Raw genomic sequence first — 26,988 nt, forward strand, 5'->3', positions numbered from 1 at the left:
CATGTCATCTGCTGGTGTAGGTCCACTGTGTTTTATCAAGACTAAAGTCAGAGCAGCCATCTACCAGGAAATTTTAGAGCACTTCATGCTTCTCTCTGCAGACAAGCTTTTTGGAGATGGAATTTACATTTCCAATAGGACTTGGTACCTGTCCACACTGCCAAAAGTACCAATACCTGGTTTAACCCCTTCCCGCCAATGACGCTTTTTGACTTCCTGACCAAGCTCGATTTTTCAAAACTGACGTGTCACTTTATGTGGCAATAACTTTGGAACACTTTAATATACCAAAGTGATTTTGGGATTGTTTTTTCGTAACACATTGTACTTCATGTTAGTAGTAAATTTTGGTTGATGTGTTTTGTGTTTAATTATGAAAAAATAGGAAATTTGGTAGAAATTATGAAAAATATGCATTTTATAAAGTTTGAAATGATGTGCATTGCATACAGATAGTCAGACCGCCAAAATTATATCATAAATCTAATGTCCCAGATCTCTGCTTTATGTCGGCATCAGACTTTAGTCGCCCTTTTATTTTTTTTATGGACATTATAAGGTTTACAATTGAAACAACAATATTCAAAATTTTCAAGAAATTTCCAAAACCCATTTTTTAAGGGACTAATCCAGTTATGAAGGGGTTTTGAAAGACCCTTGTATTAAAACCCCCCATAAATCACCCCATTTTCAAAACTGCACCCCTTAAATAAGCCAAAACAACATATACCTTGTATTTTAACCCTATAAGTGCTTAACAGGAATTAAGACAAAATGAAGGTGAAATTTACACATTTGATTTTATTTTACTAATATTTTCGTTTCGCCCTAAAATTTGCACATTCACAAGGGGTTAAAGGAGAAATCGCATCCCACAATTTGTTATGCAAGTTCTTCCGACCACCATAGTACCCCACTTGTGGGTGTAAACTAATATATGGACACACCGCAAGATGCAGAATGGAAGGTGCGCCAAGGAGCTTTTAGAGGGCAGATCTAGCTGTGATCAGTTTCAGGAACCATGTCGCATTTACAAAGCCCTTGAGGTGTCTAAACAGTGGAAACCTCTAGAAACTGACTCCATTTTGAAAACCGCACCCCTCAAAAAATGTATCAAGTGATGTAGTGAGCATTAGTAACCCCGAAGTGAATATGTAAGCTGTGCGGAGTAAATTGGGTACACCAAATCCCATTCTATTTTCCCACTAGCTCCTATGACATGGACGGGGAAGAGGAGCATTCTGGGGGATCAGCGCTGGTATATTATGGCGTGTCCCATGAAAACACTCGCACAGCTTATACAATTCCTTCTAGTCGCAGCCACTTATGTCCTAATGATTTGGCAACTTTTGGGGTTTTTATCTTCACATTGTACAAGCTAGATTTTTATTTTCTGGCAATGTGGCCATATGAGGGCTTGGTGTTTGCGGTATTAAATGTACTTTTCAATGCCACCATTTTGGGGCCTGTAACTTATTGACTCTTTCTGGGTGGGATGTAAAAGGAAACATCAATTCTGGCATTGCTTTTTAGCATCTATTTTTTTTCCCGTGCAGCGTACAGCGTAGGTAGCATGTTACCTTTTTTCTGAGAGTCGGTACGATTACGGCGATACCTCATTTATATTATTTTTTTAATGCGTTGCTATTTGTGCAGAAAAAAATTCAATTTAGGGAAAAAAATCAATTATTTTTGCATCGCCATCTTCTGAAAGGCATAACATTTTTATTTTTCAGTAGACAGAGCTGGTGACCTCTGCTTTTTATTGGTACCATTTTGGTTTTCATCTGACCATTTGATTACTTTTTATTGAACATTTTGTAAGGGAAAGGTGGTGAATAATATTTTGTGTGGGTTTTTTACGTTTTTCTTTATGATGTTCGCCGTTTGTTCAGGTTATTACGGACGTGGTGATGCCAAATATGTAATGTTTTTTTTTCTATTTTTCTTTATTTTATATGGGGAAAAATGGATTTTTGGGACTTTATTTCTAATTTATTTTAAACTTATTTAAACTTTTTTATTTTTACTTTTTTCTAACTTTTTTTTTTTTTTTTCTGTCCCCATGGGGCATTGAAGCAGTGATCTGCTGATCTCTGCTTCACTAGATGTACGCTGCAATACACGTGTTACACGTGTATTGCAGTGTAGAGGAAGCTGTCAGCCTGTGTAGACACATGGGGCTTACAGCTTCCTTTTTGGCAGGATCAACCAGGTACGTGGACGGGACAGCATGGGGCAGACACGGGGTCACCAATGAGACCCCGGGCTGCTCATTACCAACATCGGCACCCCCTGAAACCGTTGCGGGGGGGGGGGTTGGGGGGGGCGATCGGCACTATGATATACCGAAACCCCTGAGATGCCGGCAGTTATGTTTGACCGACAGCATCTCAGGGGTTAACACCCGTGATCGGACCCGGTTCTGACCGCGGGTGTTACAGGGCATTGTCAGCCGTATGTTACGGCTGACACTCGCAGGGCATGGTGCGCACACAGGACATGGTACGTACTATTACGGCGGATGTCGGGAAGGGGTTAATAACCACAGTATTGCTGTGCTTGATTGGCCAGCAAACTTGCCTGACCTTAAACCCATAGAAAATCTATGGGGTATTGTCAAGAGAAAGATGAGACACCAGACCCAACAATGCAGATAAGCTGATAGCTGCTTTCAAAGCAACCAGGGCTTCCATAACTCCTCTGCAGTGCCACAGGCTGCTCGCCCCCATGCTACATTGCTGCATTGATGCAGTCATTCATACAAAATGAGCCTCCAACAAGTATTGACTACGTTCACTGTACATACTTTTCATTTGGCCAACATTTCTGTCTTAAGTAATTTTTTTGCAGTTGGTCTTATATAATCTAATTTTCTGAGATAATGACTTATGGGTTTTCTTTGGCTATAAGCCATAATCTTCAATATTAACAGAAATAAACGCTTGAAAAAGTTCACTGACAATATTTTTATGTAGTTCTTGAAATCTGCACTGAACACAAATGGAGGAAGAGGAATTTGTAAAAGAAAAAAAAATGTATAGTAGCTGAAGAAGAATACTTGATCTTTTGTCTATTTTCATCTGTCCACTCAATGCCCATTTCACACTTTTTTCCCCCCTATGCGCTTGTTTTGGAAAAACTTTTTACATATAATTCTGGTCGTAACGTTTCAGAACCTCAGTTTGAGTGCTTTCCTTCTAGCCTATGTTTCTTTGCTATTTATCACCAAAAAAGGCAGAGAGAGAATGCTGTGAAAGGAACTAATGGTTAACACTTGTTGCCATACTTGAAAAGTATGTTGGGATGTTTTGTTAGGTTGGGACCCCACATGGTGCAAAACGCTGCAAATTGCCCACAGCGGAAAAAAATCACTGCGGTTTAGTCAGATCAAAGTGGATGGGACTCTAGCAAATCCCATGCACACTTTGCAGTAAAAACTGCACCGCAGACACGCCACAACTGCCCAGACCAGCGTGGTTTTGGAAATCTCAGCGTATCAGTTACACCTATGGAAACACTGGCAGTTTCCCAATAGGTATACCGTATATACTCGAGTATAAGCCGACCCGAATATAAGCCGAGGCCCCTAATTTTACCACAAAAAAGTTGGAAAACTTATTGACTCGAGTATAAGCTGAGGGGGAATGCAGCAACTACTAGAAAATTTCAAAAATTAAAATGGTCAGAGTTTTTAGGTGCAGTAGATGCTGGGGAAGAGGAGGGGGTGTTTTGGTTGTCTGTCTGCCCCTTCCCTGAGCTTGAGGACTGGGTTTTTTCCCCTACTTAGAAGTCAGCCTGGCTGAATATAGGGTACCTGCAGTGCTCCTATTAACCCCTTCCCGACGGAACAGGAGCACTGCAGATACCTTATATTCAGTAGAGCGGGCACTTTCAGACACAGGGTTACCTAGTGTATGTGTTTCACAGTAATTTTATACTTTTATATATATTCTAGGGAAAGGAGTGATTTAGAACTTTTATTTACTTTTGTTATAATTTTATAAAGCTTCTCTTTTTTCCCCCACTATTTTGCTTGACTCGAGTATAAGCCGAAGGGTCTTTTTCAGCACAAAAACTGTGCTGAAAAACTCGGCTTCTACTTGAGTATAATTGAAACAGTCCGCAGAGGAAACTTCAGCGAACTGTGGCTTTTTTTTTTTTTTTAACTATCCCCTATGTTTGAGACTCTTGAGCTCCACATGGATCAGTGGATTTCACAGTAGTGTGCTTGTGCCCATAGAAATGAATAGATCAGTGTGTTATCTGGGGAAAACACAGATAGCACACGGAAATAGCACACAATGGTCAGCTAGGTTTCTTTACTGGCAATTCCTGGTGATGTGTGGCTAAATCACAAAAACACAGGACTAAGCCAAATGGAAATGTACAAAGGATTCCTATGTAAAGTCATATGTAAAGAATACATATTTAAAAGCTTCTCTTGAGCAGTGATGGGTTTGTTTAATTTCTATCACCTTGAATGTGTCTGTCCTCAGTAAGTGCCAGAGTAGGAATTTCATGCAGTTACAGGTGCAATGTGAGCTCCAGTTTCTAGAAGCTATTGCAGGACGATCGATTTCCTCCTGCGTACGCTGAAGGGTTGTCAGGAGCAGGAGATTCCTTTTGCAGGGTTTAATATTCTGGGCAGGTTTATCTGCAGTACTGGTTGAGGCCTCTCCCTCCCCATTAATCACCCCACACCCTCCCTCCTGCTCTTTCTCTCCACCCACACCCATTGTCTCAGTGTCTCTCTCCTGTACTGACTCATTCACTCATTTCTCACTTTCCAGGGGTTGGGAGGGGGTGCACAGCTACAGGAAAACATGTAGGGTTCAGGGACATTGGTAATGCTAGGGTGCAATAAAAACCCATGAGTCTACTGAAAACCTCACACGATCAGGAAATCTCTGTTTTACACTGTTTTTGATAAATGAATTGAAGCCCAAAGGAATGTGATTTTAGTGTTTTCCTAATTCATGACAATGGCATGTAACCTTTGTTTCATGTGTAGTACTTCTTTCTACTTCAGACAGTATGCTTCCACCTCCTTCTCAACATGTCACTTTAATTAATAACTCAGCACTCCAATATTAATTAATGATCTGCGGCAGCTTTCCATTCAGTCCCTGGGAACTGTTCACAAAGATATTATTTGCCATTTAGTAGAAATCTGGAAAGAAGCCGTCCTCTCACACACCAATAATCATACGCCAGCACCCCTAATTATAGCACCCGACCCCTTCTCTGTGGAATCGCTTTTCTATTAGTTATAAAGATGTATGGTTTGAAGCTCTGTCCCTCTAATATATTGTAGTAGCATAGTACTAGGACTCTATTACTGTGTACTTTGTCCTGGATTGGGATTTAACATAAGGTTTTCTATACATTCTTCTCCTGTTTGCTCTTTGTGAAGTAATCTACTTGTACCCTCCCTGCTTGCCTGTATGTGATACATTGAAGCTAATCTCAGATTAGGTTATAGAAGATTTATTGGTAATTACAGCCCCGTGCTGACTTTCTGGCTTCAGTTGTTTTTGAACTGCAGGAAGTCGCAGACTATTTTCTAAGCTTTCTCACATTGCGCTTATTGCACCAGATAAGATGATTTTTGGCAAATATAATTGCCACAATGCTGTGTTTCTTTTGTGTCAAGTTTTGAATTTTATTTTTATTGTATTATACCTGTTTGCAGTTACTACCGTAAATGTAATTCCACAGAGTGAATGGCAGTACTGTTCATATATTGTATATTAAATGTTCATACATTATTTATGAGCAGCAGTCAGAGGGGGGAGGAAGGGGGAATGTCAACCAAACAAATCAATGGTGTATAGGCTGACCAGGAGGAAATTTAAGGGCAAACAAGGAGAAGTGGGGGGAAAAAACAGAGCTGGAATATAGAAACAATTGTAATAAGAGTGCAAGAAGAGGGAACTACAAATAGATAATAGATAATTAATTTGGCACCATAAGAAGAAAATATATCAGACCATAATTTTGCTAAGCCTTGTAAGATCATCCAGTAATGCCACCATATCCTTTAAACCTCTTGGGACACATGCGGTGTAATACTCAATTCAATCGGCTTTCCCGTTCTGTGCCCCTGGTGAAGAGCAATCGGTGCCGGTACCGTAGCTCTTCACTGTCAGAAGGGCGTTTCTGACAGTAGCGTCACTTTTCTCTCTATGCTCTCCTGTTCTTTTTCTATTTTCAATGTAGTGAATCATATTCCTGCCAAATTCTATATACCGGTAGTCTAAATAATAGGCTCACTTTTGTTTAACTTGTTTTGAATTTTGTTGTTGAAATGTTTTTTTGTTTTTTTTTTGTTAATAGGATAAATGCTTCTAAATTTGGCCCTCAATGGCATATAATTGGATAGACTTTGATATTTTGCTTTGTATGCCATCTCGGTCAACAGTTCACTTATGTGATCTTTGGATGTACTTCTAATTGATGATGATATTGTCGATCTTTTGTATATTATGCTTGTTCAGAAAGGACTTTTTCTTTTATTGAAAAAAATCCACCGTGGAAAAAAGGTTCCTTCTTTTATGATATATTTACTTTCCCAATCTAATAGCAAAGATGGGCATATTCAGGGGCAAAATAAAGTTCTCTTCAAAAATTGTGTGATACCAATGCCCCTTTCAGTGAAACTGCACTTATGGGAGGATTGGCTGGAACATGATCTGAGGGATTCTAAGCATATATTATAATAAAGTCGTAAAGCCTTCCTGTCTGCTAGGGGAAAAAAAAGACTGTGGCGGAAACATATTGCGTTTTTTCTCTGCAGCATTTTTCACAGTCCGTAGAGTCATCCTTTCATCTTTACCCATGCTGAAGGAGAGCAATAAAGACTGGAAATTTAACTATGTACCCAAATCAATGCGTCCATTGGGCCCTATGAATAAATTGTGTTATAAGGTCAGTCTGGTAAAGAAGGCAAAAATACAGCTGCACACACGAAATAATTTATTTTTATTTATTTATTTTTTTTAAAAAAAGTTCAATCAATTTATTAACCAGACATAAATTTTTCTGTGGTTACAATAGTTGTGCCGTTGGACATAGGACAAAAAAATCGCATTGTAGAGGGAACAATAGATCAATATTATACTATTGATCTATTGTTCCCTCTACAATGCGATTTTTTTTGTCCTATGTCCAACGGCACAACGATTGTAAGCACAGAAAAATTTATGTCTGGTTAATAATTGATTGCACTTTTTTAAAAAAAAAAAAAAAATTATTTTGTGTGTGCAGCAGCATTTTTGCATTCTGGACTTTAGGGTTGAAGAACCCATTTCTGCTAGCACCACACCATACCCATTGGGAGTGTGCGGTACCACTGTTTTTTCAAGTCTGGTAAAGAGGATCTTGGAGAATGAGGTCAGCATTCAATAAATATATGAGCTTGTAAATTTGGCATTAGGATATAAGATGAGGTGTTCTGCCATCCAACATTATCAAAAAGTAAATCTATACCAATAAGTAAAAGGAAGACTGTTCCCCTAAGGAGTTTCTCTATTTCCCCCTGCCTTCTCCCTTTTTTCCTTTTCTCTTTCTATATCCTTCACTCACCTTTTCTCATACTCTCCCCCGTTTTAGCCACAAACCTACTCCATATCCCTTCTTTGCTCTTCTACCTCTACCTTGTGCTTTCCTTTTCGATCCACTCATGTTCATGTTCAATACTTTTAACAATGGACACGATGTTGAACTGTTCTTAATTGTACTTTTGTGTTATGTACCCCAGGAATCCATTGCCGGTATTTTGCCCAAGGTCTAGCTGCGTGGGGATGCCGATGCAGGACATCGGCATTCCATTGCAGCTTTCCAATGTTGATCAGGCCCAGGTGAATGGGTGTAATCAGCAGGGAGTCTCAAGCTGGGAATTCTGCGGCTTAGCAGAAAAAAAGAAGCCTCCTGCTCGATTTTGTGAGGATGACTGTGATTTCTGCCTCTGAAAACAATGGGAAGCAGATTTAGGGGACAGAATCCACCCCCAAATCCCAGGCAAGTTCCGCCGTGGGAACAAACTCTTTATGTTCTACGTATATGGTTTCTTAATTAACTATTGTTAAATGCAAAAAAAAGAATTAAAAAAAAAAAAAAAAAGACAGTTGGATCTTGGGTCTGTTTAAGACCTTTCTGAAGACCTACATTACTTCTGCTGTTTACAGATAACAGAGTAGAATTTTAAAGGTAATTGTATGTATGGACATTTTTTTAAGCCAAAAGTGAGTTCTAAATACAGAAAAATAAATTCTACATTTTTTTTTCTCTTATTTGCATTTTCTCCTAGTTTCTTAATGCCTAGATCTAAGTACATGAGCCTAATGAAGTGTTTCCTGTTTGTTGATTGATTGATTGATTGATTAAAGGGGCTCTATCATTGGGAAAATGTATTTTTGGCAAAGCTCATAGTTATTAGCCTCCTGCAGTCACCCCGGAAGTGTCTGTGAGCACTGTCTGCTGTTCTCTATGTGTGTGCAGGGAGAGGAGTCATCAGCAGCCTCTCTGCTCTCACACACATAGAGAATGGCAGACGGTGCTCACAGACACTTTCGGGGTGTATGGTGAAGGATAATTGGGATATAAATAAAAACGGCCTCATTCAAAAACTACTGAGACAATTTACATACAAAAGGAACGTGTGAAATAGTCTTTCTAAAGGCTATGCAAGTATGTGCTTAGCTAAAAAGGACTTTTCCCAATGATAGAGCCCCTTTAATTTTTGTGTACAATCTTTCGTTCGTGCTACTTACACTGATGTTTTTTTGTTTCCACAGCACCGGTTGCCCAGTATTTGGGGATTTGAAGAACATCAAGATAATTTTGCAGGTCATTTCTGGTAACATGTTCATTCTATTTGAATTGTTGATCCCAAATAACTTGTTGGAGATGTGTGAGAAGAGAGTGGTATAGATTCCAAGGAATCTCAAAAGGAAGACTTTTTATAGAACAAGAACACCGGAATATAAAAGAACATTCAAACTGTTAAGCCTAAAAGAAAACCGTCTAAGAGGTGATACGTTAGGTGGTATACAGACTCTTGAGTAAGTGGAATAACCTCCACGAAATGGCCAACAATTCCACAGATCATCATCCTTCTAATTCCGTCAATGACGGCAGTTATGAAGGGGACTTTGGGTGCAATGTGCAGGAACTACGGGACCTTATGGAATTGCGGAGTGGGGAGGCAGTGACTCGGATAAGGGACAGCTATGGTGGAGTCACCAGCATATGCAGAAGACTAAAGACGTCTCCAGTTGAAGGTACTGTAGATGATGTAAAAATGTAAATATATTTTTAGGTCTTGAATGGTGTAGTTGTATTCTTGTGCATAGTTGTATTCAGGTTCAGCTTTAAACAGGATGCATTTGAGTATTTTTGAAAGATGGATATTAATCAACATATTGTGATAATGTCACCAGGGCTTTATTCCAGCTTCTTGAGGGGAAATCAGGCAATATACTGAGTTGGTGTAATAAGCTTTTGTTTTCCATAAAATCAATGTCTTTTTGTTGTGATATGACAAAGTTAATCTTTTATTGATCGGGCTGTATGTATTACTTGCTGTCCATATATGGTTATCTTATTGATATCCTTCTGTTACTGATCTGTTATATGTACATATACATCTTCTTTATCTAGCTATCATTCTATCCATCCACATCAATCTTTTGTTACCATATATAGTTATCTGGGTTAGTTTTACATAGTTTGTATTATCTTTCTGTGCACACATTCCTGTGCCTTTGTACCATATATGGCTAAAGGGGTTTCCAGGATAAATGTGCATATTTTAAACACATAAGCAGGTAGTGTGGGCAGCGGGGAATCCTCCCAACTTGTGGCACTGTATAATATGGACTGTGCATGCACAATCCATATTATACTGCACAGGGGCCACTGTCGAGCCTATTATATTGTGTGGGGGCCACTGTGGAGCATTATGGTGGGCCCTAGGCCACTCAGTCCGACACTGTGTGTGTGTGATATATATATATATATATATATATATATATATATATATATATATATATATATATATATATATATATATATATATATAGAGACATACATTTCTGAGGTCCCATTCACATTTGCGGTCGGGTTTCCTTTCGGGAAGTCTGCTTGGAGACCCACCAAGCGTAAACCTATATGCATTAAAAAGCGGTTACCTAGGAAACCCGCAGACTCCATAGACTATAATGGGTCCGTGTGGTTTCTGCTCAGTTTCCGCATGAAACATGTGGAGAGAAAAGTCTTGCAAGCAGGACTTTTCTCTCCTCATGTTTTGTGTGGATACCACACGGACCTCATTATAGCCTATGGAGTCTGGGTGGTTTAACTAGGTAACTGCTTTTTAATGCATATAAGTTTCCGTTCTGGGGGTCACCAAGTGGACTCCCTGAGCAGAAACCCGAACGCAGATGTGAATGGGGCCTAACAATCTTAATGATATGAGAGAGAGATGTAGTTGCCAAAATATTTGTGTGTGGGCATTTTTTTTTTTCAATTTGTTTGAAATTGTTTGTTCAGTTTTTGCCCAGAAATCCCCTTTAACCCCTTCCCGACATGCGCCGTAATAGTACGGCGCGTGTCGGGTCTGTAACTATGGCGACCGCCCGGGAGCCCGGACCGATCGGAGGCATTAACCCCGGAGGCGCCATTTTCCCGGCGGCGCATGGGCGCCGCCATTTTGGCAGGGATCGCCGGCTCCTGGAGCATGCTCCAGGGCCGACGTCATGTTGCCATGACAGCCGGGAGCCTTGTTAAAGGCTCCCAGCCGGTCTGCAAATTCTCTCTTTTGCAGGCTGGTGTATGCAGCCTGCAAAAGAGATGATGATTTTTTGCAATGCATTAGCATTGTAATGCATTGCATTAGTGATCAGACCCCCTGGGGTTCAACACCCCTAGGGGGTCTAATAAATGCAAAAAAAAAAAGTTAAAAAAAATATAAAAAAATATAAAAAGTATTAAAAGTTCAAATCACCCCCCTTTCCCTAGAACAAATATAAAAGTAGTTAAAAACTGTGAAACATATACATGTTAGGTATCCCCGCGTCCGAAATCGCCCGCTCTACAAATCTATAAAAATATTTTTCCTGTTCGGTAAACGCCATAGCAGGAAAAATAGTCAAAAGTGCCAAACCGCCGTTTTTTCACTGTTTTGATTCTGATAAAAATTTGAATAAAAAGTGATCAAAGCAATAGCATTTCCCGAAAATGGTAGAACTAAAAAGTACACCCAGCCCCGCAAAAAAAGACGCCCTATGCATCCCCGTACACCCATGTATAAAAAAGTTACGGCCGTCGGAATATGGCGACTTTTAGAAAAAAAAATTTTTAACACCGTTTTGGAATTTTTTTTAGGGGTCAAAATGTAAATAAAACCATATAAATTTGGTATCCCTGGAACCGTACCGAAACACAGAATATAGGGGACATGTCATTTTGGCTGCACAGTGAACGCCGTAAAACCAAAGCCCGTAAGAAAGTCGCAGAAATGCATTTTTTCTTCAAATCCACCCCATTCTGAATTTTTTTCCTGCTTCCCAGTACATTATATAGAATAATTAATGGTAGCATCATCAAGAAAAATTTGTCCCACAAAAATTAAGACTTCATATGGCTCTGGGAGCGGAGAAATAAAAAAGTTATGGGGTTTAGAAGGAGGGGAGTCAAAAACGAAAAACGAAAATCAAAAAATGCCATCGGCGGGAAGGGGTTAAGTGCAGTCACTCAGACACACACTCGGGAAAATCCCCTCTTAGTTTAAGTTGGCACAAAGACTCTTAAAGGGATTCTATCATTGGCTCTATGGATTTTTAACTAAGCATATATTTGCATAGCCTTTAGAACGGCTATTCCAGGCATAACTTTTGTTTAGTAATCCTCTCAGCCGTTTATGAATTAGCCCGCTTTTATTGATATGCTAATTAACCAGAACTGAGCATCGGAAGTTCACTAAGCACTGTGTGATGTGTGTAAACAGGGAGGTGAGAGCCAAGGAAGACGGCTGCTGATGATGATTACTCATCATCATCAGCAGGCTAATTTCAGAAACGGCTGACAGGATTACTAAACAAAAGGTTTGTCTGGAATAGCCTTTCTAAAGGCTATGCAAATATATGCTTAGTTAAAAATCACTAGAGCCAATGATAGATTCCCTTTTAAAGTTTATTGTACCAGATGGTTTTGGCTGGGTCACGAATGGTGTAGGTGCCCAGCAACCTTCGGATGTCATCAAACAAGATGAGAATTTATTAGACTATAATATGCAACAGGGCCCACATTTCATCATGTGACGCTAGGTTCACACCTGCGTTCTGGTCTCCGTTCTGTGCTTTCCGTCTTCTGCATGCCAGAAGACAGAAAGCACAGACCGGGTGCGGCGGTGAGCGTTTTATGCTCTCCGCCGCAAAACCGGATTGTTTTAATCCGGACACAGAGTACTGCATGTCCGACTCTGTGTCCGGATTAAAAAAACCCGGTTTCGCGGTGGAGAGCATAAAACGCACACCGCCGCTCACGGCCGGACAGCCTTCTCACCCATTCAAATGAGAGACTCCTGCACGTTCCAGTATCCTGCTCTGTTTTATGCAGGAAACGGAAACCTGCAGTACACAGAGGAGAACGCAGATGTGAATGAGCCCTGAACCAGTATTCCTAATTTTTAATACTTATACCTGGTTAAAGATTCTCTTTTCATTTTTTTAAACACTTTTTATTATATTCTGGTGTGATCATAGTCCTTTTTATACCATCTCAAAATTAACTTATTATAAAAATCAATTTGCTTAAAGTTAGGAATACTTGTTAAGCAGAGACAATTTTGGGGCAAAACACTACTTTAAGCCTAAAAAATTCTACTATTTTGCAATAATTTTAAATTGTGTTCTTTCACCAATTAACAAATGTGAGTATGAAATGATGCAATTTCAAATGTGATGTGTGTGTGTGTGTATGTGTAGGCCAATTTCACTGTAACATTCTGCTGTCAATAGCACATGCTCACTGGTCCATGACTGGATAGGTTTAGACAGAAGCACAGAATCTGGATCAAAAGCATGGTGAAATAAACGATAATCCTGAAGCAACATAGTTCAGATTCATTGTTGAATGGACATGGTTCAGAGGGCTGAGCAAACTAATATAGGCAGAAACTGTCAGGGATTGGCTCAGGAGTGCTAACAGGTGAAGGTTGGGCCTTCAGAGCCAGACCAGGTGCTACATGTAAGGGAATACACAGTAGCAGAGTGCCAGAAATCGCATAATGTGAACTGGAGGTAAACTGGTGACAAGTTGGTTCGGAGTGAGGTTTGCTTTATCCAAATGGCTAACTTGAAGGGAACCTGTCAGTGGTTTTGGACTATTAAAATCGTTAGCAACACGCTGCTGGTTATTTCACAGTGGTTCAAACATGTCCCTGTTAAAGGGATTCTATCATTAAAATTATTTTTTTTTTCTTTTCCTGAACACGTAGGAATAGCCTTAAGAAATGATAAGAGAGGCTATTCTTCTCCTACCTTTAGATGTCTTCTCCACGCCGCTGTTCAGTAGAAATCCCGGTTTTCTTTGGTAAATGTTAACACAGGTGTCAAAAAGGCCTGGGCCCCACATTACGAAAACGCGGTGTTTTTGCTGCAGCAGTGTTTTTGAAAATCACAGTATATCGATTATACCTATGGAAATGCAGGCGTTTTACATACATATAGCTATGATATTAGCAGAATCTTTATGTGAAAATGCTGTGGAAAAAAACTGTAGTACAGATTGTTTTAAAGTAGAGTATTTAAAAAATTTTAAATTGTTAATTTTTAACAAATTTGTGCTAAATTTGCAAATTCATAAATAGATGCAGATAATAGAGACCAAAGTATGCAAGTAACATGAAGTACAGCATGTCACTAAACATTCACTTGGGTCATTTAAAGAGTTCTATGGTTTTTACTACATGTGATGCAGAATGGGGTGGACTTGAAGAAAAACTTTGCGCGATTTTCTTACAAGTTTTGTTTTTACAGCATTCTCTGTGCAGCTAAAATGACATGTCACTTGAATTTTATGTGTCCGTACAAAATTACCAAATTTATACAGGTTATATTTCTGTTTTGAAGATCAGTTTGCCTTTTTGATTTTTTTTTTTTTTTTTTTTTATTGCTACGGTGTTCACCATACGGCAAAAATATTTGTAGCTGGGCATTTTCGAGCACAGGGATACCTAATGTGTATGTATTTCACAGTATTTAAGTACTTTAGATGTATTCTAGGGAAAGATTGGTGTATTGAATTTTTAATTCCCTAAAATTAACATTTTTTTTTTCTCTACTTTTTAAATTGTTTTTACTGTATCTATTAGAACACAATGCATTACGATGCGTTGCAAAAATCTCATTCTGGGTGGCGTGGATCGACAAAATAACGTTGCCCATGTACCTCTTTAAAAAATAAATAAATTAATAAAGCCCCTAAAATATTCCTTTCCTATATAAAATTATGACAAAAAATAAAAAACCTAAAATGTTATTTAACCTGCATGGCGAATGTCATGGGGAAAAAAAATTGGAAGTAAAGTTTTTCGCTCAGTTCACAAAATATGGTATAAAAACGATCAAAAAGTTATATGAACTCCAAAATAGTACCAATAAAAAGTGCATTTTGTACTGCTGAATTAGTAACACATAAAAAAATATATATATATATATATATATATATATATATATATATATATATATATATATATATATAAATTATCGTATATTCTCGAATATAAGCTGAAAAAGCCTCCCCCCTCGGCTTATATTCGAGTCAGGGTCCACTGAGCACAGAAAACGGAAGGACCTGCATGAATTAAATGAAGGGGGAGGTCCTTTGGGGCTACTGCTCTGTGATTGCCTTTGTCATGTAGGTCACGTGACTGTGATGTTATCTAAGGTCCTGTAGCCACTAGAATGTAACATCTGCAGATAAGTCAGTGGCCAGGATTCATTGAGTCTTATAGAAGATGTCTATTATATGGAGGAGAGGAAGCTACAGTAACGTGACACACACAGGGACCTTCCTTTAGTTACTCTGGCTATTAATGTCAGGCATTTGGAGTTATTAATTTAGTTTCAGTAACTTAATGTGTCTCACATTAATAGCAGTTAACCCCATTATGTCCCTCATATTAACCCCTGTGTGCCCCATATAATGGTTACTAATATGTGAGACACATGAGGGTACTAATGAAGGACCTTAATTATGAAGATACCTAATTATTACCTCCATATGTCCCACATATCAGTAACTCTTATGTGAGGCACACGGGGTTAATGTGAGAGACATGATGAGGTTAACTGCTATTACTATGAGGCACATGGAGTTACTAAGCTGCAATGCACATGACCAGACTTTTTATCTGCAGTGGTGGATCTATAAGCCGAGGGGGGGAAATACAGCAGCTACTGGAAAATTTCAAAAATTCTAATGGTCGGAGCTTTTGGGTGCAGTGGGCAGTTTAATAAAATTAAAAAAAAAAAAAACAGTGCTACTCGCTTCTCCTTGGCTCCAACATGATGCCCGTTTTTTTTTTTTTTTTTAAATATTTATTTATTTTTTTAAGGCCTTATGCCTGACCTCAGAGACTGTATGAGTTATGCTTCTGTCTATGCGTCACAACTCCACGTGACCCCCCCCCCCCCAAAAAAAAAAAAATAACCCAATCGCATGCTCCCTGAAATAGATTTTATCAGCCTGAAAAAAAAGTGTGAACTTACCCTTAAACTGACATATGCTTTTAAATTATAAAGCATTATTATTATTCTTTGAGAACACAGTAATATAGTAGATGAGGTTGGATAAAGACACAGGTGCACCAGTTCCAACCTATACCACCACAGTGTTGATCCAGAGGAAGGAGAGACTGCATATGGCCAATGTCAGGAAAAAAAAATCCTTCCCAACTCCAAATCTGCCTAGATGACCTGATTGTCCTGATGACAAAGCTGAATGTAACTGCAGAGAAGTCAGCCCGCACACCCAGAAAGCAGTGACTCATCCATCTGACCTCAAGGAAATGCTGTGTAAGCAATGGGTATGTTCATACAGCGGAAAATAAAAATGAAATTCCTCTTCATTTTCCGCCACCGGCTTTTTCACTGCAGTCTAGCTGCGACGGAATGCCGATGCAGTGCAAGTCCACAGCAAGATCGAGCAGGCTGATTCTTTTTTCCACGTCCTGCTGCGATCCCCGCCTCTCATTGAAAACAGTGGGAGGCAGATTCCGGGAGGAATCTGTTCTGGATTTGAGGGTGAAATCCACGGCAAATTACTCTGTGTCAACACAGCCTTACACAGCCAGCAAGCAAAGCAGCATTGCTGAAGCAATGTATTTAGAAAAACTCTGACTTTTCATAAGCTAGCAGTATAGAGAGGATCTTTGAGATGGGAATATCTGTATAGGCTTCATTTGCCAACTCTCTGCCCATGCTTCCAGCTTCCCTAGATCTTCCTGTAATATTACTTCTATCCTCATCAGTTTTGATTACTTTACACAGCTTAGTATCATATGCAAATATAGAAAGCCTGCTTTGTAATGAATGTTAAATGTATTAAAAAGAAGAGGACCCCTATGGTATCCCACTACTGACTCTGACCCAGTACTTCCTATTTACTAGCACCCTGTGTTTCTTATCACTGAGCCACTTTTGAAACTTTTAACAGTTTTTGGAGTGATTTCTGGGTGTCTGACAGCTGCCTTTGTTTATTAGTGTTAGCTTCAAACTGTGCAGCTTCCTGTGTAGCTGCTACACTAGTTCCTTTTCACTCAGCCTATCCTCTCACACTCCGTTACAAAACCCTACCTGTCTCACTAGCCTAGTCCTTTTTACCCTCCCTGTCTCACTAGCGATCTAAGACTAACGATCCCGCCCATTACTAGCCCATCCCACCCTCCGCCTGTTTTCCTTGCTAACTTACTGCTAGAAGACAGGAAGAGGGCAAGAACCGTCCTGGACACAAGAAGGCTTAGAAAGGATCGATGGGGATAGGGGAGGGGGAAGAGTAATGGTGATGTTACGTTTCGGAAGCCATGAAACGAAACTTCACCGGATTATCAAAAAGTGTCCCTGGGGTGGTCACATGACTGCTCCAGGAATATGGGTAATTTATAGAATTTTTTAATTTAAGTAAATTAGAAGTTAAGTGGGAGGAGGGAGTTTAGTTTAATGCATATATCTTAATGCATACTAAGTATACAAGTTTAAAAATATGAATGAGTGAAATAAATAAATAAACCCTGTCTGGTTTCTGCCCGAAAAATGCTTGCAGGACTGTTCTCTCTGCAGTTTTCAAGCGGATTCAGGGACTGAATCCCCAAACAGAATTTAAGTGCAGCTCTCTCCCTGCTCCTGCCCAACACTGAACTGTGTGATCAGTGTAGGAAGAAGAGGAAAATGAAAGAGATCCTCCTAGATCAGTGGTTCTCAACCTTTCTAATGCCGTGACCCCACAATACAGTTCCTCATGTTGTGGTGAACCCAAACCAAAAAATAATTTTGGTGGCTACTTCATAACTGTAATTTAGCTACAGTTATAATTCAGAATGTAAATACCTGATATGCATTATGTATTCTCATTGCTACAAATCAAACATAATTAGTACTCCCCCCCCCCCCCCCCTTCATCTGCCCCAGTGTCATGCCATTCTCCCCCCAGTTTCATGGGCCCCATTCATTATGTTCTGACTTAATGTTTAACACAAAAAAATAACACCACTTATACTCACTTTCCAACGCTCCCTCGCTGCTCTCTCTGCAGTCACCAGACGGATGATGCTATCACGTCCGTGCATGCGCGCAGGCATTCAGTTTGGAACGCACGTCCATAACTGTGTGCGTTCCAGCTGAAAGGCGCTACTGAAACCGTAGCGCGGCTTCTTAGCAGCTAAAGCCATCGGAAATATGTATTTTCCAATGGCTTTAGGCGACCCCTGTGTTTTGGTTGTTCGACCCCCAGGTTGAGAACCGCTGTCCTAGATGAACATGACTGTGATCTCAAAACACAGGCCACGGCTCATGAAAGATCAAGGACCTTTCATGGGGTCGAGAACTTGTTACCAGTCACATACACTGTGGGAGAAGGAGTGGGCCTTTAGTCAGTATAGTACAAAACGGTACTCTAAGTTCACACACAGCTTTTTGTTTTTTTTGTTTTGTTTTGTTTTGGGGTTTTTTGCAGGCAGAAAAAAAAAATCGGCTTCTTGATATGGGAAACCGTTTTTAATGTGTGTTTGTTTTTTGTTAATTTTAAATTCTATATTCGAGATACAGTTTGATGCAAAATGTTAATGTTTTTTTGAAAAAACTACCTCAAAAAAACGGTGAACCCTCATTAAGGAGTGCTGTATATACATGTGTATATATGTATTAGGGGGTGTGTGTTTGATGGACTTCATGCAGTAGAGCTGTTTGTGTATATATGTACAATGTGCGACAGACTGCGTGTGTATAGATGGTATTGTGTTTTTAGTAGTACTGTGTGTAGCAGTGTGATGTGTGTGTAGATGTACTGTAAGGACAGTCAAGCAGTGTGTATTCACTTATTGAAGGGCCCGATCGGAGAATGCCACTAGATTTATGACTGGGCTTTGGCCTCTTGATAAACCAGTCAGACATCCTAACACCAGAATGGAAATAATCTACGTCACTTTAGAACTGGTTTAGATTTAAATTTTAACTTACACTAGAAAACTGGTATGAGTTACAATAAAGTTGTTGTACTGAGGTGTCCCTGGCTCACCTCTCTCTGCTGACCTTTGCACAATGTGAGTTGAGCGTGGAACAGATGATACAAGTTTGGCACAAGTAAGGCCAAATTTCAATTTTCAATATCATCCCTCTAGGCTAGAAAACTGGCGTAAAGGGATTGAATAATTTCCCCCAATGTGTGTGTGTGTGTGTGTGTGTGTGTGTGTGTGTGTGTGTACAGTACTATACCAATATGTCGTTAATGACCATTGACCCTATCACTACCAGGGTATATTTAATTGGTATTAATTTCCCTATTTTTTGCTAGTATACAGTGTCTTAAAATATCACCCCACCACTCTTTTTGTACACATTAGGTGTGATTGGTTTTTGGCTGTACAAGTTTAGTTTTGTGGTGTACAAGGCATGAAAAGTCACAATTTTTGTTATGTCCACCTTTTTTGAGCAAAAATTGCAACTTTTCCCATTGCTCTGATTGCCAGTTTAAACAAAAAATAAATAATTGCAATGCCATGAGAATCTAGGTGGGTCAGGGCGAGGATGCCTCAGCCCGTCAATTTATTATGACTCATTCCAGAAAACTGGCGTCAGTTACACCAGACTCTACACCAGTATCTCAGAACTCGCTGCTGTATCTTGCTATGCCGTGGAAGGGAGAGCAAGAGTTGTCATGGTCACAGCTGCTACTAGACCCATAAGCAGTTCCCACTGCTATTATGTAACGTGGATGGTGCCCCCTCCGTTGCGTATCCGTCTGCATTCACAACCTGGCTCCTCCATATATCTCTGAACTAATCTCCCACTACCTGCCCACACGTAATCTCAGATCCTCCAACGACCTCCTACTCTGCTCTGCTCTCATCTGCTCCTCACACAACCGTCTCCAAGATTTCTCCCGTGCATCCCCCATACTCTGGAACTCCTTACCACGACACATAAGACTGATCCCCACAATCACAGGATTCAAGAAGGCCCTGAAGACTCACCTATTCAGGAAGACCTACACCCTCCAATAACACTATCACCACACCACCATCTGAACTATCTCCCCCTCTCCTTCTGTCTCTATCCCCTTCCCTCATAGATTGTAAGCCCTTACAGGCAAGGCCCTCTACCCCACTGTGCCAGTCGGTCACTATTAGTATCATATCTACCTGTATATTTTGTGTATTTTATGTAAACCCCCAAATGTAAAGCTCCATGGAATTAATGGTGCTATATAAATAAACAATAATAATAATCTTTCTTCTGTCATGTATTTTATATTCTGTCGAAATAAAAGACATTCATGCAAGACTTTTTATTGTGTTGCAAAAGTAGACACAATGGATGTGGTGTACGAGGGGGCTCACAGTCTGCATTACTCTGCTACAGTTAATGTTGTTGCTGTCTTACTAAGGCTGATGACAGCAACGGTAGTGTGAACATGGCCTAAGTCCTACTAAACTACTTTGGTCTCCTTTTGAGTTTCTTTGAGTGGTGGCATTGTGTGCATTATAAATTTATTTCTCCTGCTCCAGCACTAGATTAGACTGCGGGAAAACATTTGTGATACACAGTCTTTTGCAGAAAGAAGAAAACTAACTTTAATATGAAGTTGGTCAGCATAGTCAAGGAGGGATTCTGTGGAGCGATGCTATGGCACAAAAGCAGCTATGATTACTGTGTGTGTATTTCATGATGGGAATCATGTGATGCGTATATCACTTACCTGTTTCTGGTAAGTTGACTCTTGCAACTTGAAGAAGGATGGAGATTGTAAAAGGATAGGAGGGATGAGATGGGACCAAATGTTAGTTTAATGTAAGGTGTTTCTCTCATCTTATTGAGGGTTTCCCATATCTTGTTCAGGTTGATAATCTGAAAAACCCCACACTCGTTTGACATTTGTCTCATAGGAAAAGTATCTGTTTACTGTCACAATAACTTGTGCCAACGCAGCTGGTATACTTGATTTCCAATGAAATACCAAGGGAGTGTTTACACTACCGTCAATGTCCGACGGGTAGTGTCCGCTCCTAGTGTCCGTTCAAAATCTCGCACGGACATTAGGAGCGGACACTAGCTGTGTCCGTGACGCTTTTCATTCATTTAAATGGCGATCGGGTGCGTTCTTTTGCACTCCGTGCCTGTCCTTCACTGTCTGCTTGTAAAGATGTCCGACTTTTCAAGCGGACAGAAAAACCCAACATTTTTAAAGTCGGGCATCTTTACAAGCGGACAGTGAAAGACAGGCACGGAGTGCAAAAGAACGCACCCGATCGCCATTTAAATGAATGAAAAGTGTCACGGACACAGCTAGTGTCTGCTCCTAATGTCCGTTCGAGACTTTGAACGGACACTAGGAGCGGACACTACCTGTTGGACACTGACGGTAGTGTGAACGCCCCCTAACTCTGATCTGGCAGCATTTGGTATTCTATTGACTGTTTATCTGCTTTCAGAAGAGATAATCTCAGATGCCAGATCTGGCAACACTGGAATGGATTTAGAACAAATTCAGGAGTTTAATACAAAAACTTCCTACCAAAACTCTTGAATTCTCTTTATAGCTCCACCATATATGCAACAAATTCGCATGTTCACCAAAGTTGCAGCAACATAAATATGGGAATGCTTTGGCTAATCTTGCTATAGTTAATGAAGATATTTCATTACTAATGTCAATTCCAGATTTTTCCTGCTTTTCGTTTTTGTATACACTGATTTTGATACAGTGGGAATTTTTTTTCTCTAGCTTCCACCATTTCCAAGCAATCAGTGCAGGAACAGGATTGTATGGTGTTTTGCTTGCCCCTGTGCAGCACCACCCACTTGACTGTAAAGCCTATTCAGGTACCAAATCTAACACCATTGATTTCAATTTCAGCAGAATCTGTGGAGCACCTCTTACTGACAGATGCAGAGAGGTTGAATTGGTGGGGGTGGGAAAGGTCCTCTTTACGTGCCAACTGAGTTGTAGTTTACGCATGATTTCAATATGATTTATGCAGTAAGTATACCTGCAAGACCAGCTAATGGCTGGCATCCAATCTTGTACAGTAAATAAAAGCTGTCAACCAGCAGTAGGGGAGCCACAGCTCATGAATAACTAGGACTACACAGCGCACAAGCAGCACTGCAAGGTATTAATGCAACTGACTAAAAGTATACATTATCTAACGTTGCAATTAGGGTTGAACGATCGGGTTCGGAAAAGATCGGATTCTGATTGGCGATGGAGTGAATTTCACGATCGCGATCCGAATTCTGAACCCGATCTTTTCTTGCGGGATCGAGGTCGGAGGTTATGTTCCCACAATGCTTGGCTACTGGCCAGTCATTGTGGGAACAGCTAACATGACGCCTGAAACTCAGGCACCACATTACTTATGGGCAGTAATTTCATTGGTTGTCAGCAGCATCATCACACCTCTCTATATAAGGGCGGTGATGATGCTGATGCCACCATTTTGCTGCATATACTAGCTAGGGAGAGGAGCTCAGTTGTAGTTAGGGTCAGTTTAGGCAGGTCTTTAGCTGTGCTAGTGAGGGTGTTATTAGCTCTCTCCTCAGACTATATATACCTTTGCCAAAAAGGTATACGTTCATTTCTGACAACCAGCGGCTGTCCACATCCAATAGGCAGCTCTGTCCTCAGATTTATATATACCTTTCACAAAAAGGCATCCGTTCATTTCTGACAACCAGCGGCTGTCCATATCCAATAGGGCTCAAACTATATTCATCTTTGAAAAAAAACATATATTTCCTTTTTTTTTTTTCTAAGAAACAGAGGCTGTTCCCATCAAAAAGGGGAACTCTCCAGCCACTCAACTAAATAAAAACTGCTTTTTCACTTGAAAGTTACTATGCCCCCCGAAACTAAAAAAGTAAAAGTATCCAACAGTGGTGCTCTGGCCAGTGCTCAACCATCTGCTGTGGAAGGGAAAAAACAAGCGTCAGCATTGCTGGTGTGTGGCAAATCTGGTATTCTGAATGCTGATAAGCCAGTCCACAGAGAACTTATTTCTTCATATATTGAAGCATCTTTTTCTGGAAGGAATTCCTCCTCATATTCCACTTAAAGGGGCTTAAAATTTTGCGGTATGAGCCCCACATATGTGTGAATAGCGTTTAAAAAGGCTATTCAGGCACCAGTAATCTTATTTTAAACCCCTGTCCCGTTTTAAAATAAAACTATAAAAACATATATGTAAATCATACACTGTGGGTGGTGTTTAATGATCCAAAGTCATTCACGCATATGTGGGGCTCATACAGCAAAATTTTGCTGATAGAGCCCCCTTAACGAAGCTTTGGGTCATCTGCTGTGCAGATTGTTCAATGGGGATCCAGTTCACCACCTTCTAAATTAACCTGTCCAACAAATTTGGAAGAAGTTGAGGGATCTGCTGCATTATTTGATCATTCAATGTCCAATTTCACAGACATACTGCTGTCATCTGACTATGATGAAACACAAATTCCAGATGCGGCTGCCTTCACCATCATCCAGGCCAGTCCATGTGATAGTGTGGAAGATTGTTCAGAAGAGCCAGTGGATGATGACTATGTTGACAAAACTTGGTCTCCACGTGAAGAGGATCAGGGTACTACTTCTGATAATGAGGTTCAAGTTCGTTTGCCAGCGCCACCAAAACGTCATCCAATTAATGCACAAATCCCAGTTATAACACACACACTAGTAAACGCTACTTCCACCGGCATTGTGCGACCCAAAGCGCCTAAATGTGCTAATCCAAAAAAGAAAGGCTCCAAACAAACTGTGCGGTTTTATTTGACTAAAGATGAAAATGACCCAACGAGGGTGATATGCAAGACTTGCAAGCAGTCACTTAGCTGAGGAAAGGACACTAGGCACCTCAATACAAATGCTATGGCCTAGGCATTTGAAATCTGTACACCCATCACTTTTTAAATATATAATCAACAAGAAAGTAAAGAGAGGGATGTGCCTGTGAACGTTGGCCCACCACGAGCTTTGGCTAGTTCTTCCACCTACTTGTCCAGTGCCACGTACACACCAACTTCATGTGTGCCAGGCAGCAGTGCTGGACAACTGTCAAGCAATTTGTATAAAAGAATTACAGGAACCACTGGCCAAAGAGCCATGTCTGAATTTCGCCGGCCAATTGCTCCAACATGTTCCTCTCTTTCTGACTCTAATATTCAGCCCACCCTCCAGCAAGTAATGGAAAGGAAAAAAACCTATCCAGCCACACATGAGCGTGCTACGCTGCTTAAGGCTGAAGCCCCACGTTGCGGAAACGCAGCTTCTTTTGTTGCAGATTTTGCTGCAGTTTTTTGAGCCAAAGCCAAGAATGGCTACAGAGGGAATGGGAAATATATAGGAAGTTCTTATACTTCTCTTCTGCTCAATCCAATCCTGGCTTTAGCTCAAAAAACCGCAACAAAATCTGTAACAAAAGAAGCTGCGTTTCTGCAGTGTGGGGCCCCAGCCTAACTCCAGCATTTCAAAACTACTGGCCTTGGAAATGGTCCCTTTCCACTTTGTGGAATCAAAGGCTTTTCGCTCCCTGATGGCCCATGCTGTGCCCCAATATGTTGTACCCAGCCACCATTACTTTTCACGAAAGGCAGTCCTTGACTTACAGGAGCATGTCAAGCAACAGATCAAGTGTGCCCTAAAGCAATCTTAGTGCATGTGTGCATTTGACAATGGACACGTGGACTAGCCAGCATGGGCAGGGCCATTACCTATCTCTGACTGCACATTGGGTCAACATGTTTGACCTTTGTCAAAATGTTGACAGCAGTTTGTCGTCTGTTCTTCCAACCCGAAGGAGGGTCGTTCAAAAGTCATTGGGGTTCCAACTTCCCCTTCAACAAATTCTGAAACTTCATTCCTTACATGTGAAAGTTGAAAGAGACTCCTGTTCCAACGTTTTCAAATGCTCAACTGTCATAACTAGAACTGCCCTTATTTTCCCTACTTTACACACAAACCTGTATACAGTGAAAAGATGTGTACAGTTCCCAATTGGGAAGCTAGGGGGAAAAAATAAAGAAATGCAGTATTTCACTGAAACCAGCAAAAATATGTTAATAAAGTACAATACAGACCAAAAGTTTGGACACACCTTCTCATTCAAAGAGTTTTCTGTATTTTCATGACTATGAAAATTGTAGATTCACACTGAAGCCATCAAAACTATGACTTAACACATGTGGAATTATTATATACTTAATAAAAAAAAAAAGTGTGAAATAACTCAAAATATGTCTTATATTCTAGGTTCTTCAAAGTAGCCACCTTTTGCTTTGATTCCTGCTTTGCAAACTCTTGGCATTCTCTTGATGAGCTTCAAGAGGTAGTAACCAGAAATGGTTTTCACTTCACAAAAGTTCACAGGTATGCCCTGTCAGGTGGGATTTCTTGCCTTATAAATGGGGTTGGGACCATCAGTTGTGTTGTGCAGAAGTTAGGTGGATACACAACTGATAGTCCTACAGAATAGACTGTTAGAATTTGTATTATGGAAAGAAAAAAGCAGCTAAGTAAAGAAACACGAGTGGCCATCATTATTTTAAGAAATGAAAGTCATTCAGTCCGCAAAATTGGGAAACCTTTAAAAGTGTCCCCAAGTGCAGTTGCAAAAACCATCAAGTGCTACAAAGAAACTGGCTCACATGAGGACCGCCCCAGGAAAGGAAGACCAAGAGTCACTTCTGCTGCGGAGGATAAGTTCGTCCGAGTCACCAGCCTTAGAAATCGCAGGATAACATCAGCTCAGATTAGAGACCAGGTCAATGCCACACAGAGTTCTAGCAGCAGACACGTCTCTACAACTACTGTTTAGAGGAGACTTTGTACAGCAGGCCTTCATAGTAAAATAGCTGCTAGAAAACCACTGCTAAGGACAGGCAACAAGCAGAAGAGACTTGTTTGGGCTAAAGAACACAAGGAATGGACATTCGACCAGTGGAAATCTGTGCTTTAGTCTGATGAGTCCAAATTTGAGATCTTTGGTTCCAATCACCTTGTCTTTGTGCGGTGACGCAGGAAAGGTGAACAGATGGACTCTACATGCTGGTACCCACCGTGAAGCATGGAGGAGGAGGTGTGATGGTGTAGGGGTGCTTTGCTGGTGACACTGTTGGGGATTTATTCAAAATTGAAGGCATACTGAACCGGCATGGCTACCATAGCATCTTGCAGTGGCATGCTATTCCATCCGGTTTGCGTTTAGTTGGACCATCATTTATTTTTCAACAGGACCCCAAACACACCTCCAGGCTGTGTAAGGGCTATTTGACCAAGAAGAAGAGTGATGAGGTGCTACGCCAGATGACCTGGCCTCCGCAGTCACCAGTCCTGAACCCAGTCGAGATGGTTTGGGGTCAGTGTTTGGGAAAGTATTTTAAAAACAAAATACTTATGACTGAAGTATTTTAAATAGAAAAACTAAATACTACTTCAAAAGTATTTTAAAAATACTAAAATACTTGAAAAATTTAAACAGAATTTAATAAAAACAAAAAATGGAACAATTGAACGTAGACTAAATGGAAAAAGAACTTTTTAAGTTTATTTCCAAAACTCGAAAAGTTATTATTAGAGATGAGCGAACACTGTTCGGAACAGCCGTTCCGAACAGCACGCTCCCATAGAAATGAATGGAAGCGGCCGGCACGCGGGGGGTTAAGCGGCCGACCGCCGGCAAAGTCTGCGTGCCAGGTGCTTCCATTCATTTCTATGGGAGCGTGCTGTTCGGATTGGCTGCTCCGAACCGTGTTCGCTCATCTCTAGTTATTATACATTATTTATGTTAAGTAAGCGTAATATATAGCGCATATTCATATATATAATATATATATATATATATATATATATATATGTATTATATAACGCAGCGTGGGTGAGATTCTCGTCAATTCTCGTAAATCTCGAGACACATGAAAAAATTCTTTGAACGTATTTTGCTTGTTTTAAAATTTTTAATTTGAAATCGACTTTTTATTTTAATTTTTAATAGTGTGGTAAAAAATCGCGTCCACATCCGCTTTTAAAAATTTGCTTCGGGGTGGGGGTTTGTAAAATAAAAAGCAAACCATAATGTAATTAAATAACTTACCCTTAAGTGCTTAAGGAAATTGGATGTTGAGTTTTTGACCCGTGAGTAGCTTGTTTGGAAAGACCTTGCAGTAAGCATACACTTTTTGTCCTGCCCCTGCCGCTTCGGATTTAGTCTTGTTA

At 40.2% G+C, this 26,988-nt stretch overlaps 1 protein-coding gene across 5 annotated transcripts in view; it reads left to right on the top strand.

Annotated features, from left to right (window-relative positions):
- Nucleotides 1-26,988, top strand: part of LOC142194850 (plasma membrane calcium-transporting ATPase 4-like) — a 174,757-nt gene that overhangs the window by 45,420 nt on the left and 102,349 nt on the right. For all 5 annotated transcript variants that reach the window (XM_075264243.1, XM_075264239.1, XM_075264240.1 and 2 more), the window contains exon 2: nt 8,799-9,284. In XM_075264243.1, coding sequence (XP_075120344.1) covers nt 9,089-9,284 — 196 coding nt within the window. In that variant the 5' untranslated portion in view covers nt 8,799-9,088. The remainder of the gene's footprint in view (nt 1-8,798; nt 9,285-26,988) is intronic.

The sequence above is a fragment of the Leptodactylus fuscus genome, chromosome 2 (assembly GCF_031893055.1).
Source record: "Leptodactylus fuscus isolate aLepFus1 chromosome 2, aLepFus1.hap2, whole genome shotgun sequence".
Classification (NCBI taxonomy): Eukaryota; Metazoa; Chordata; class Amphibia; order Anura; family Leptodactylidae; genus Leptodactylus; species Leptodactylus fuscus.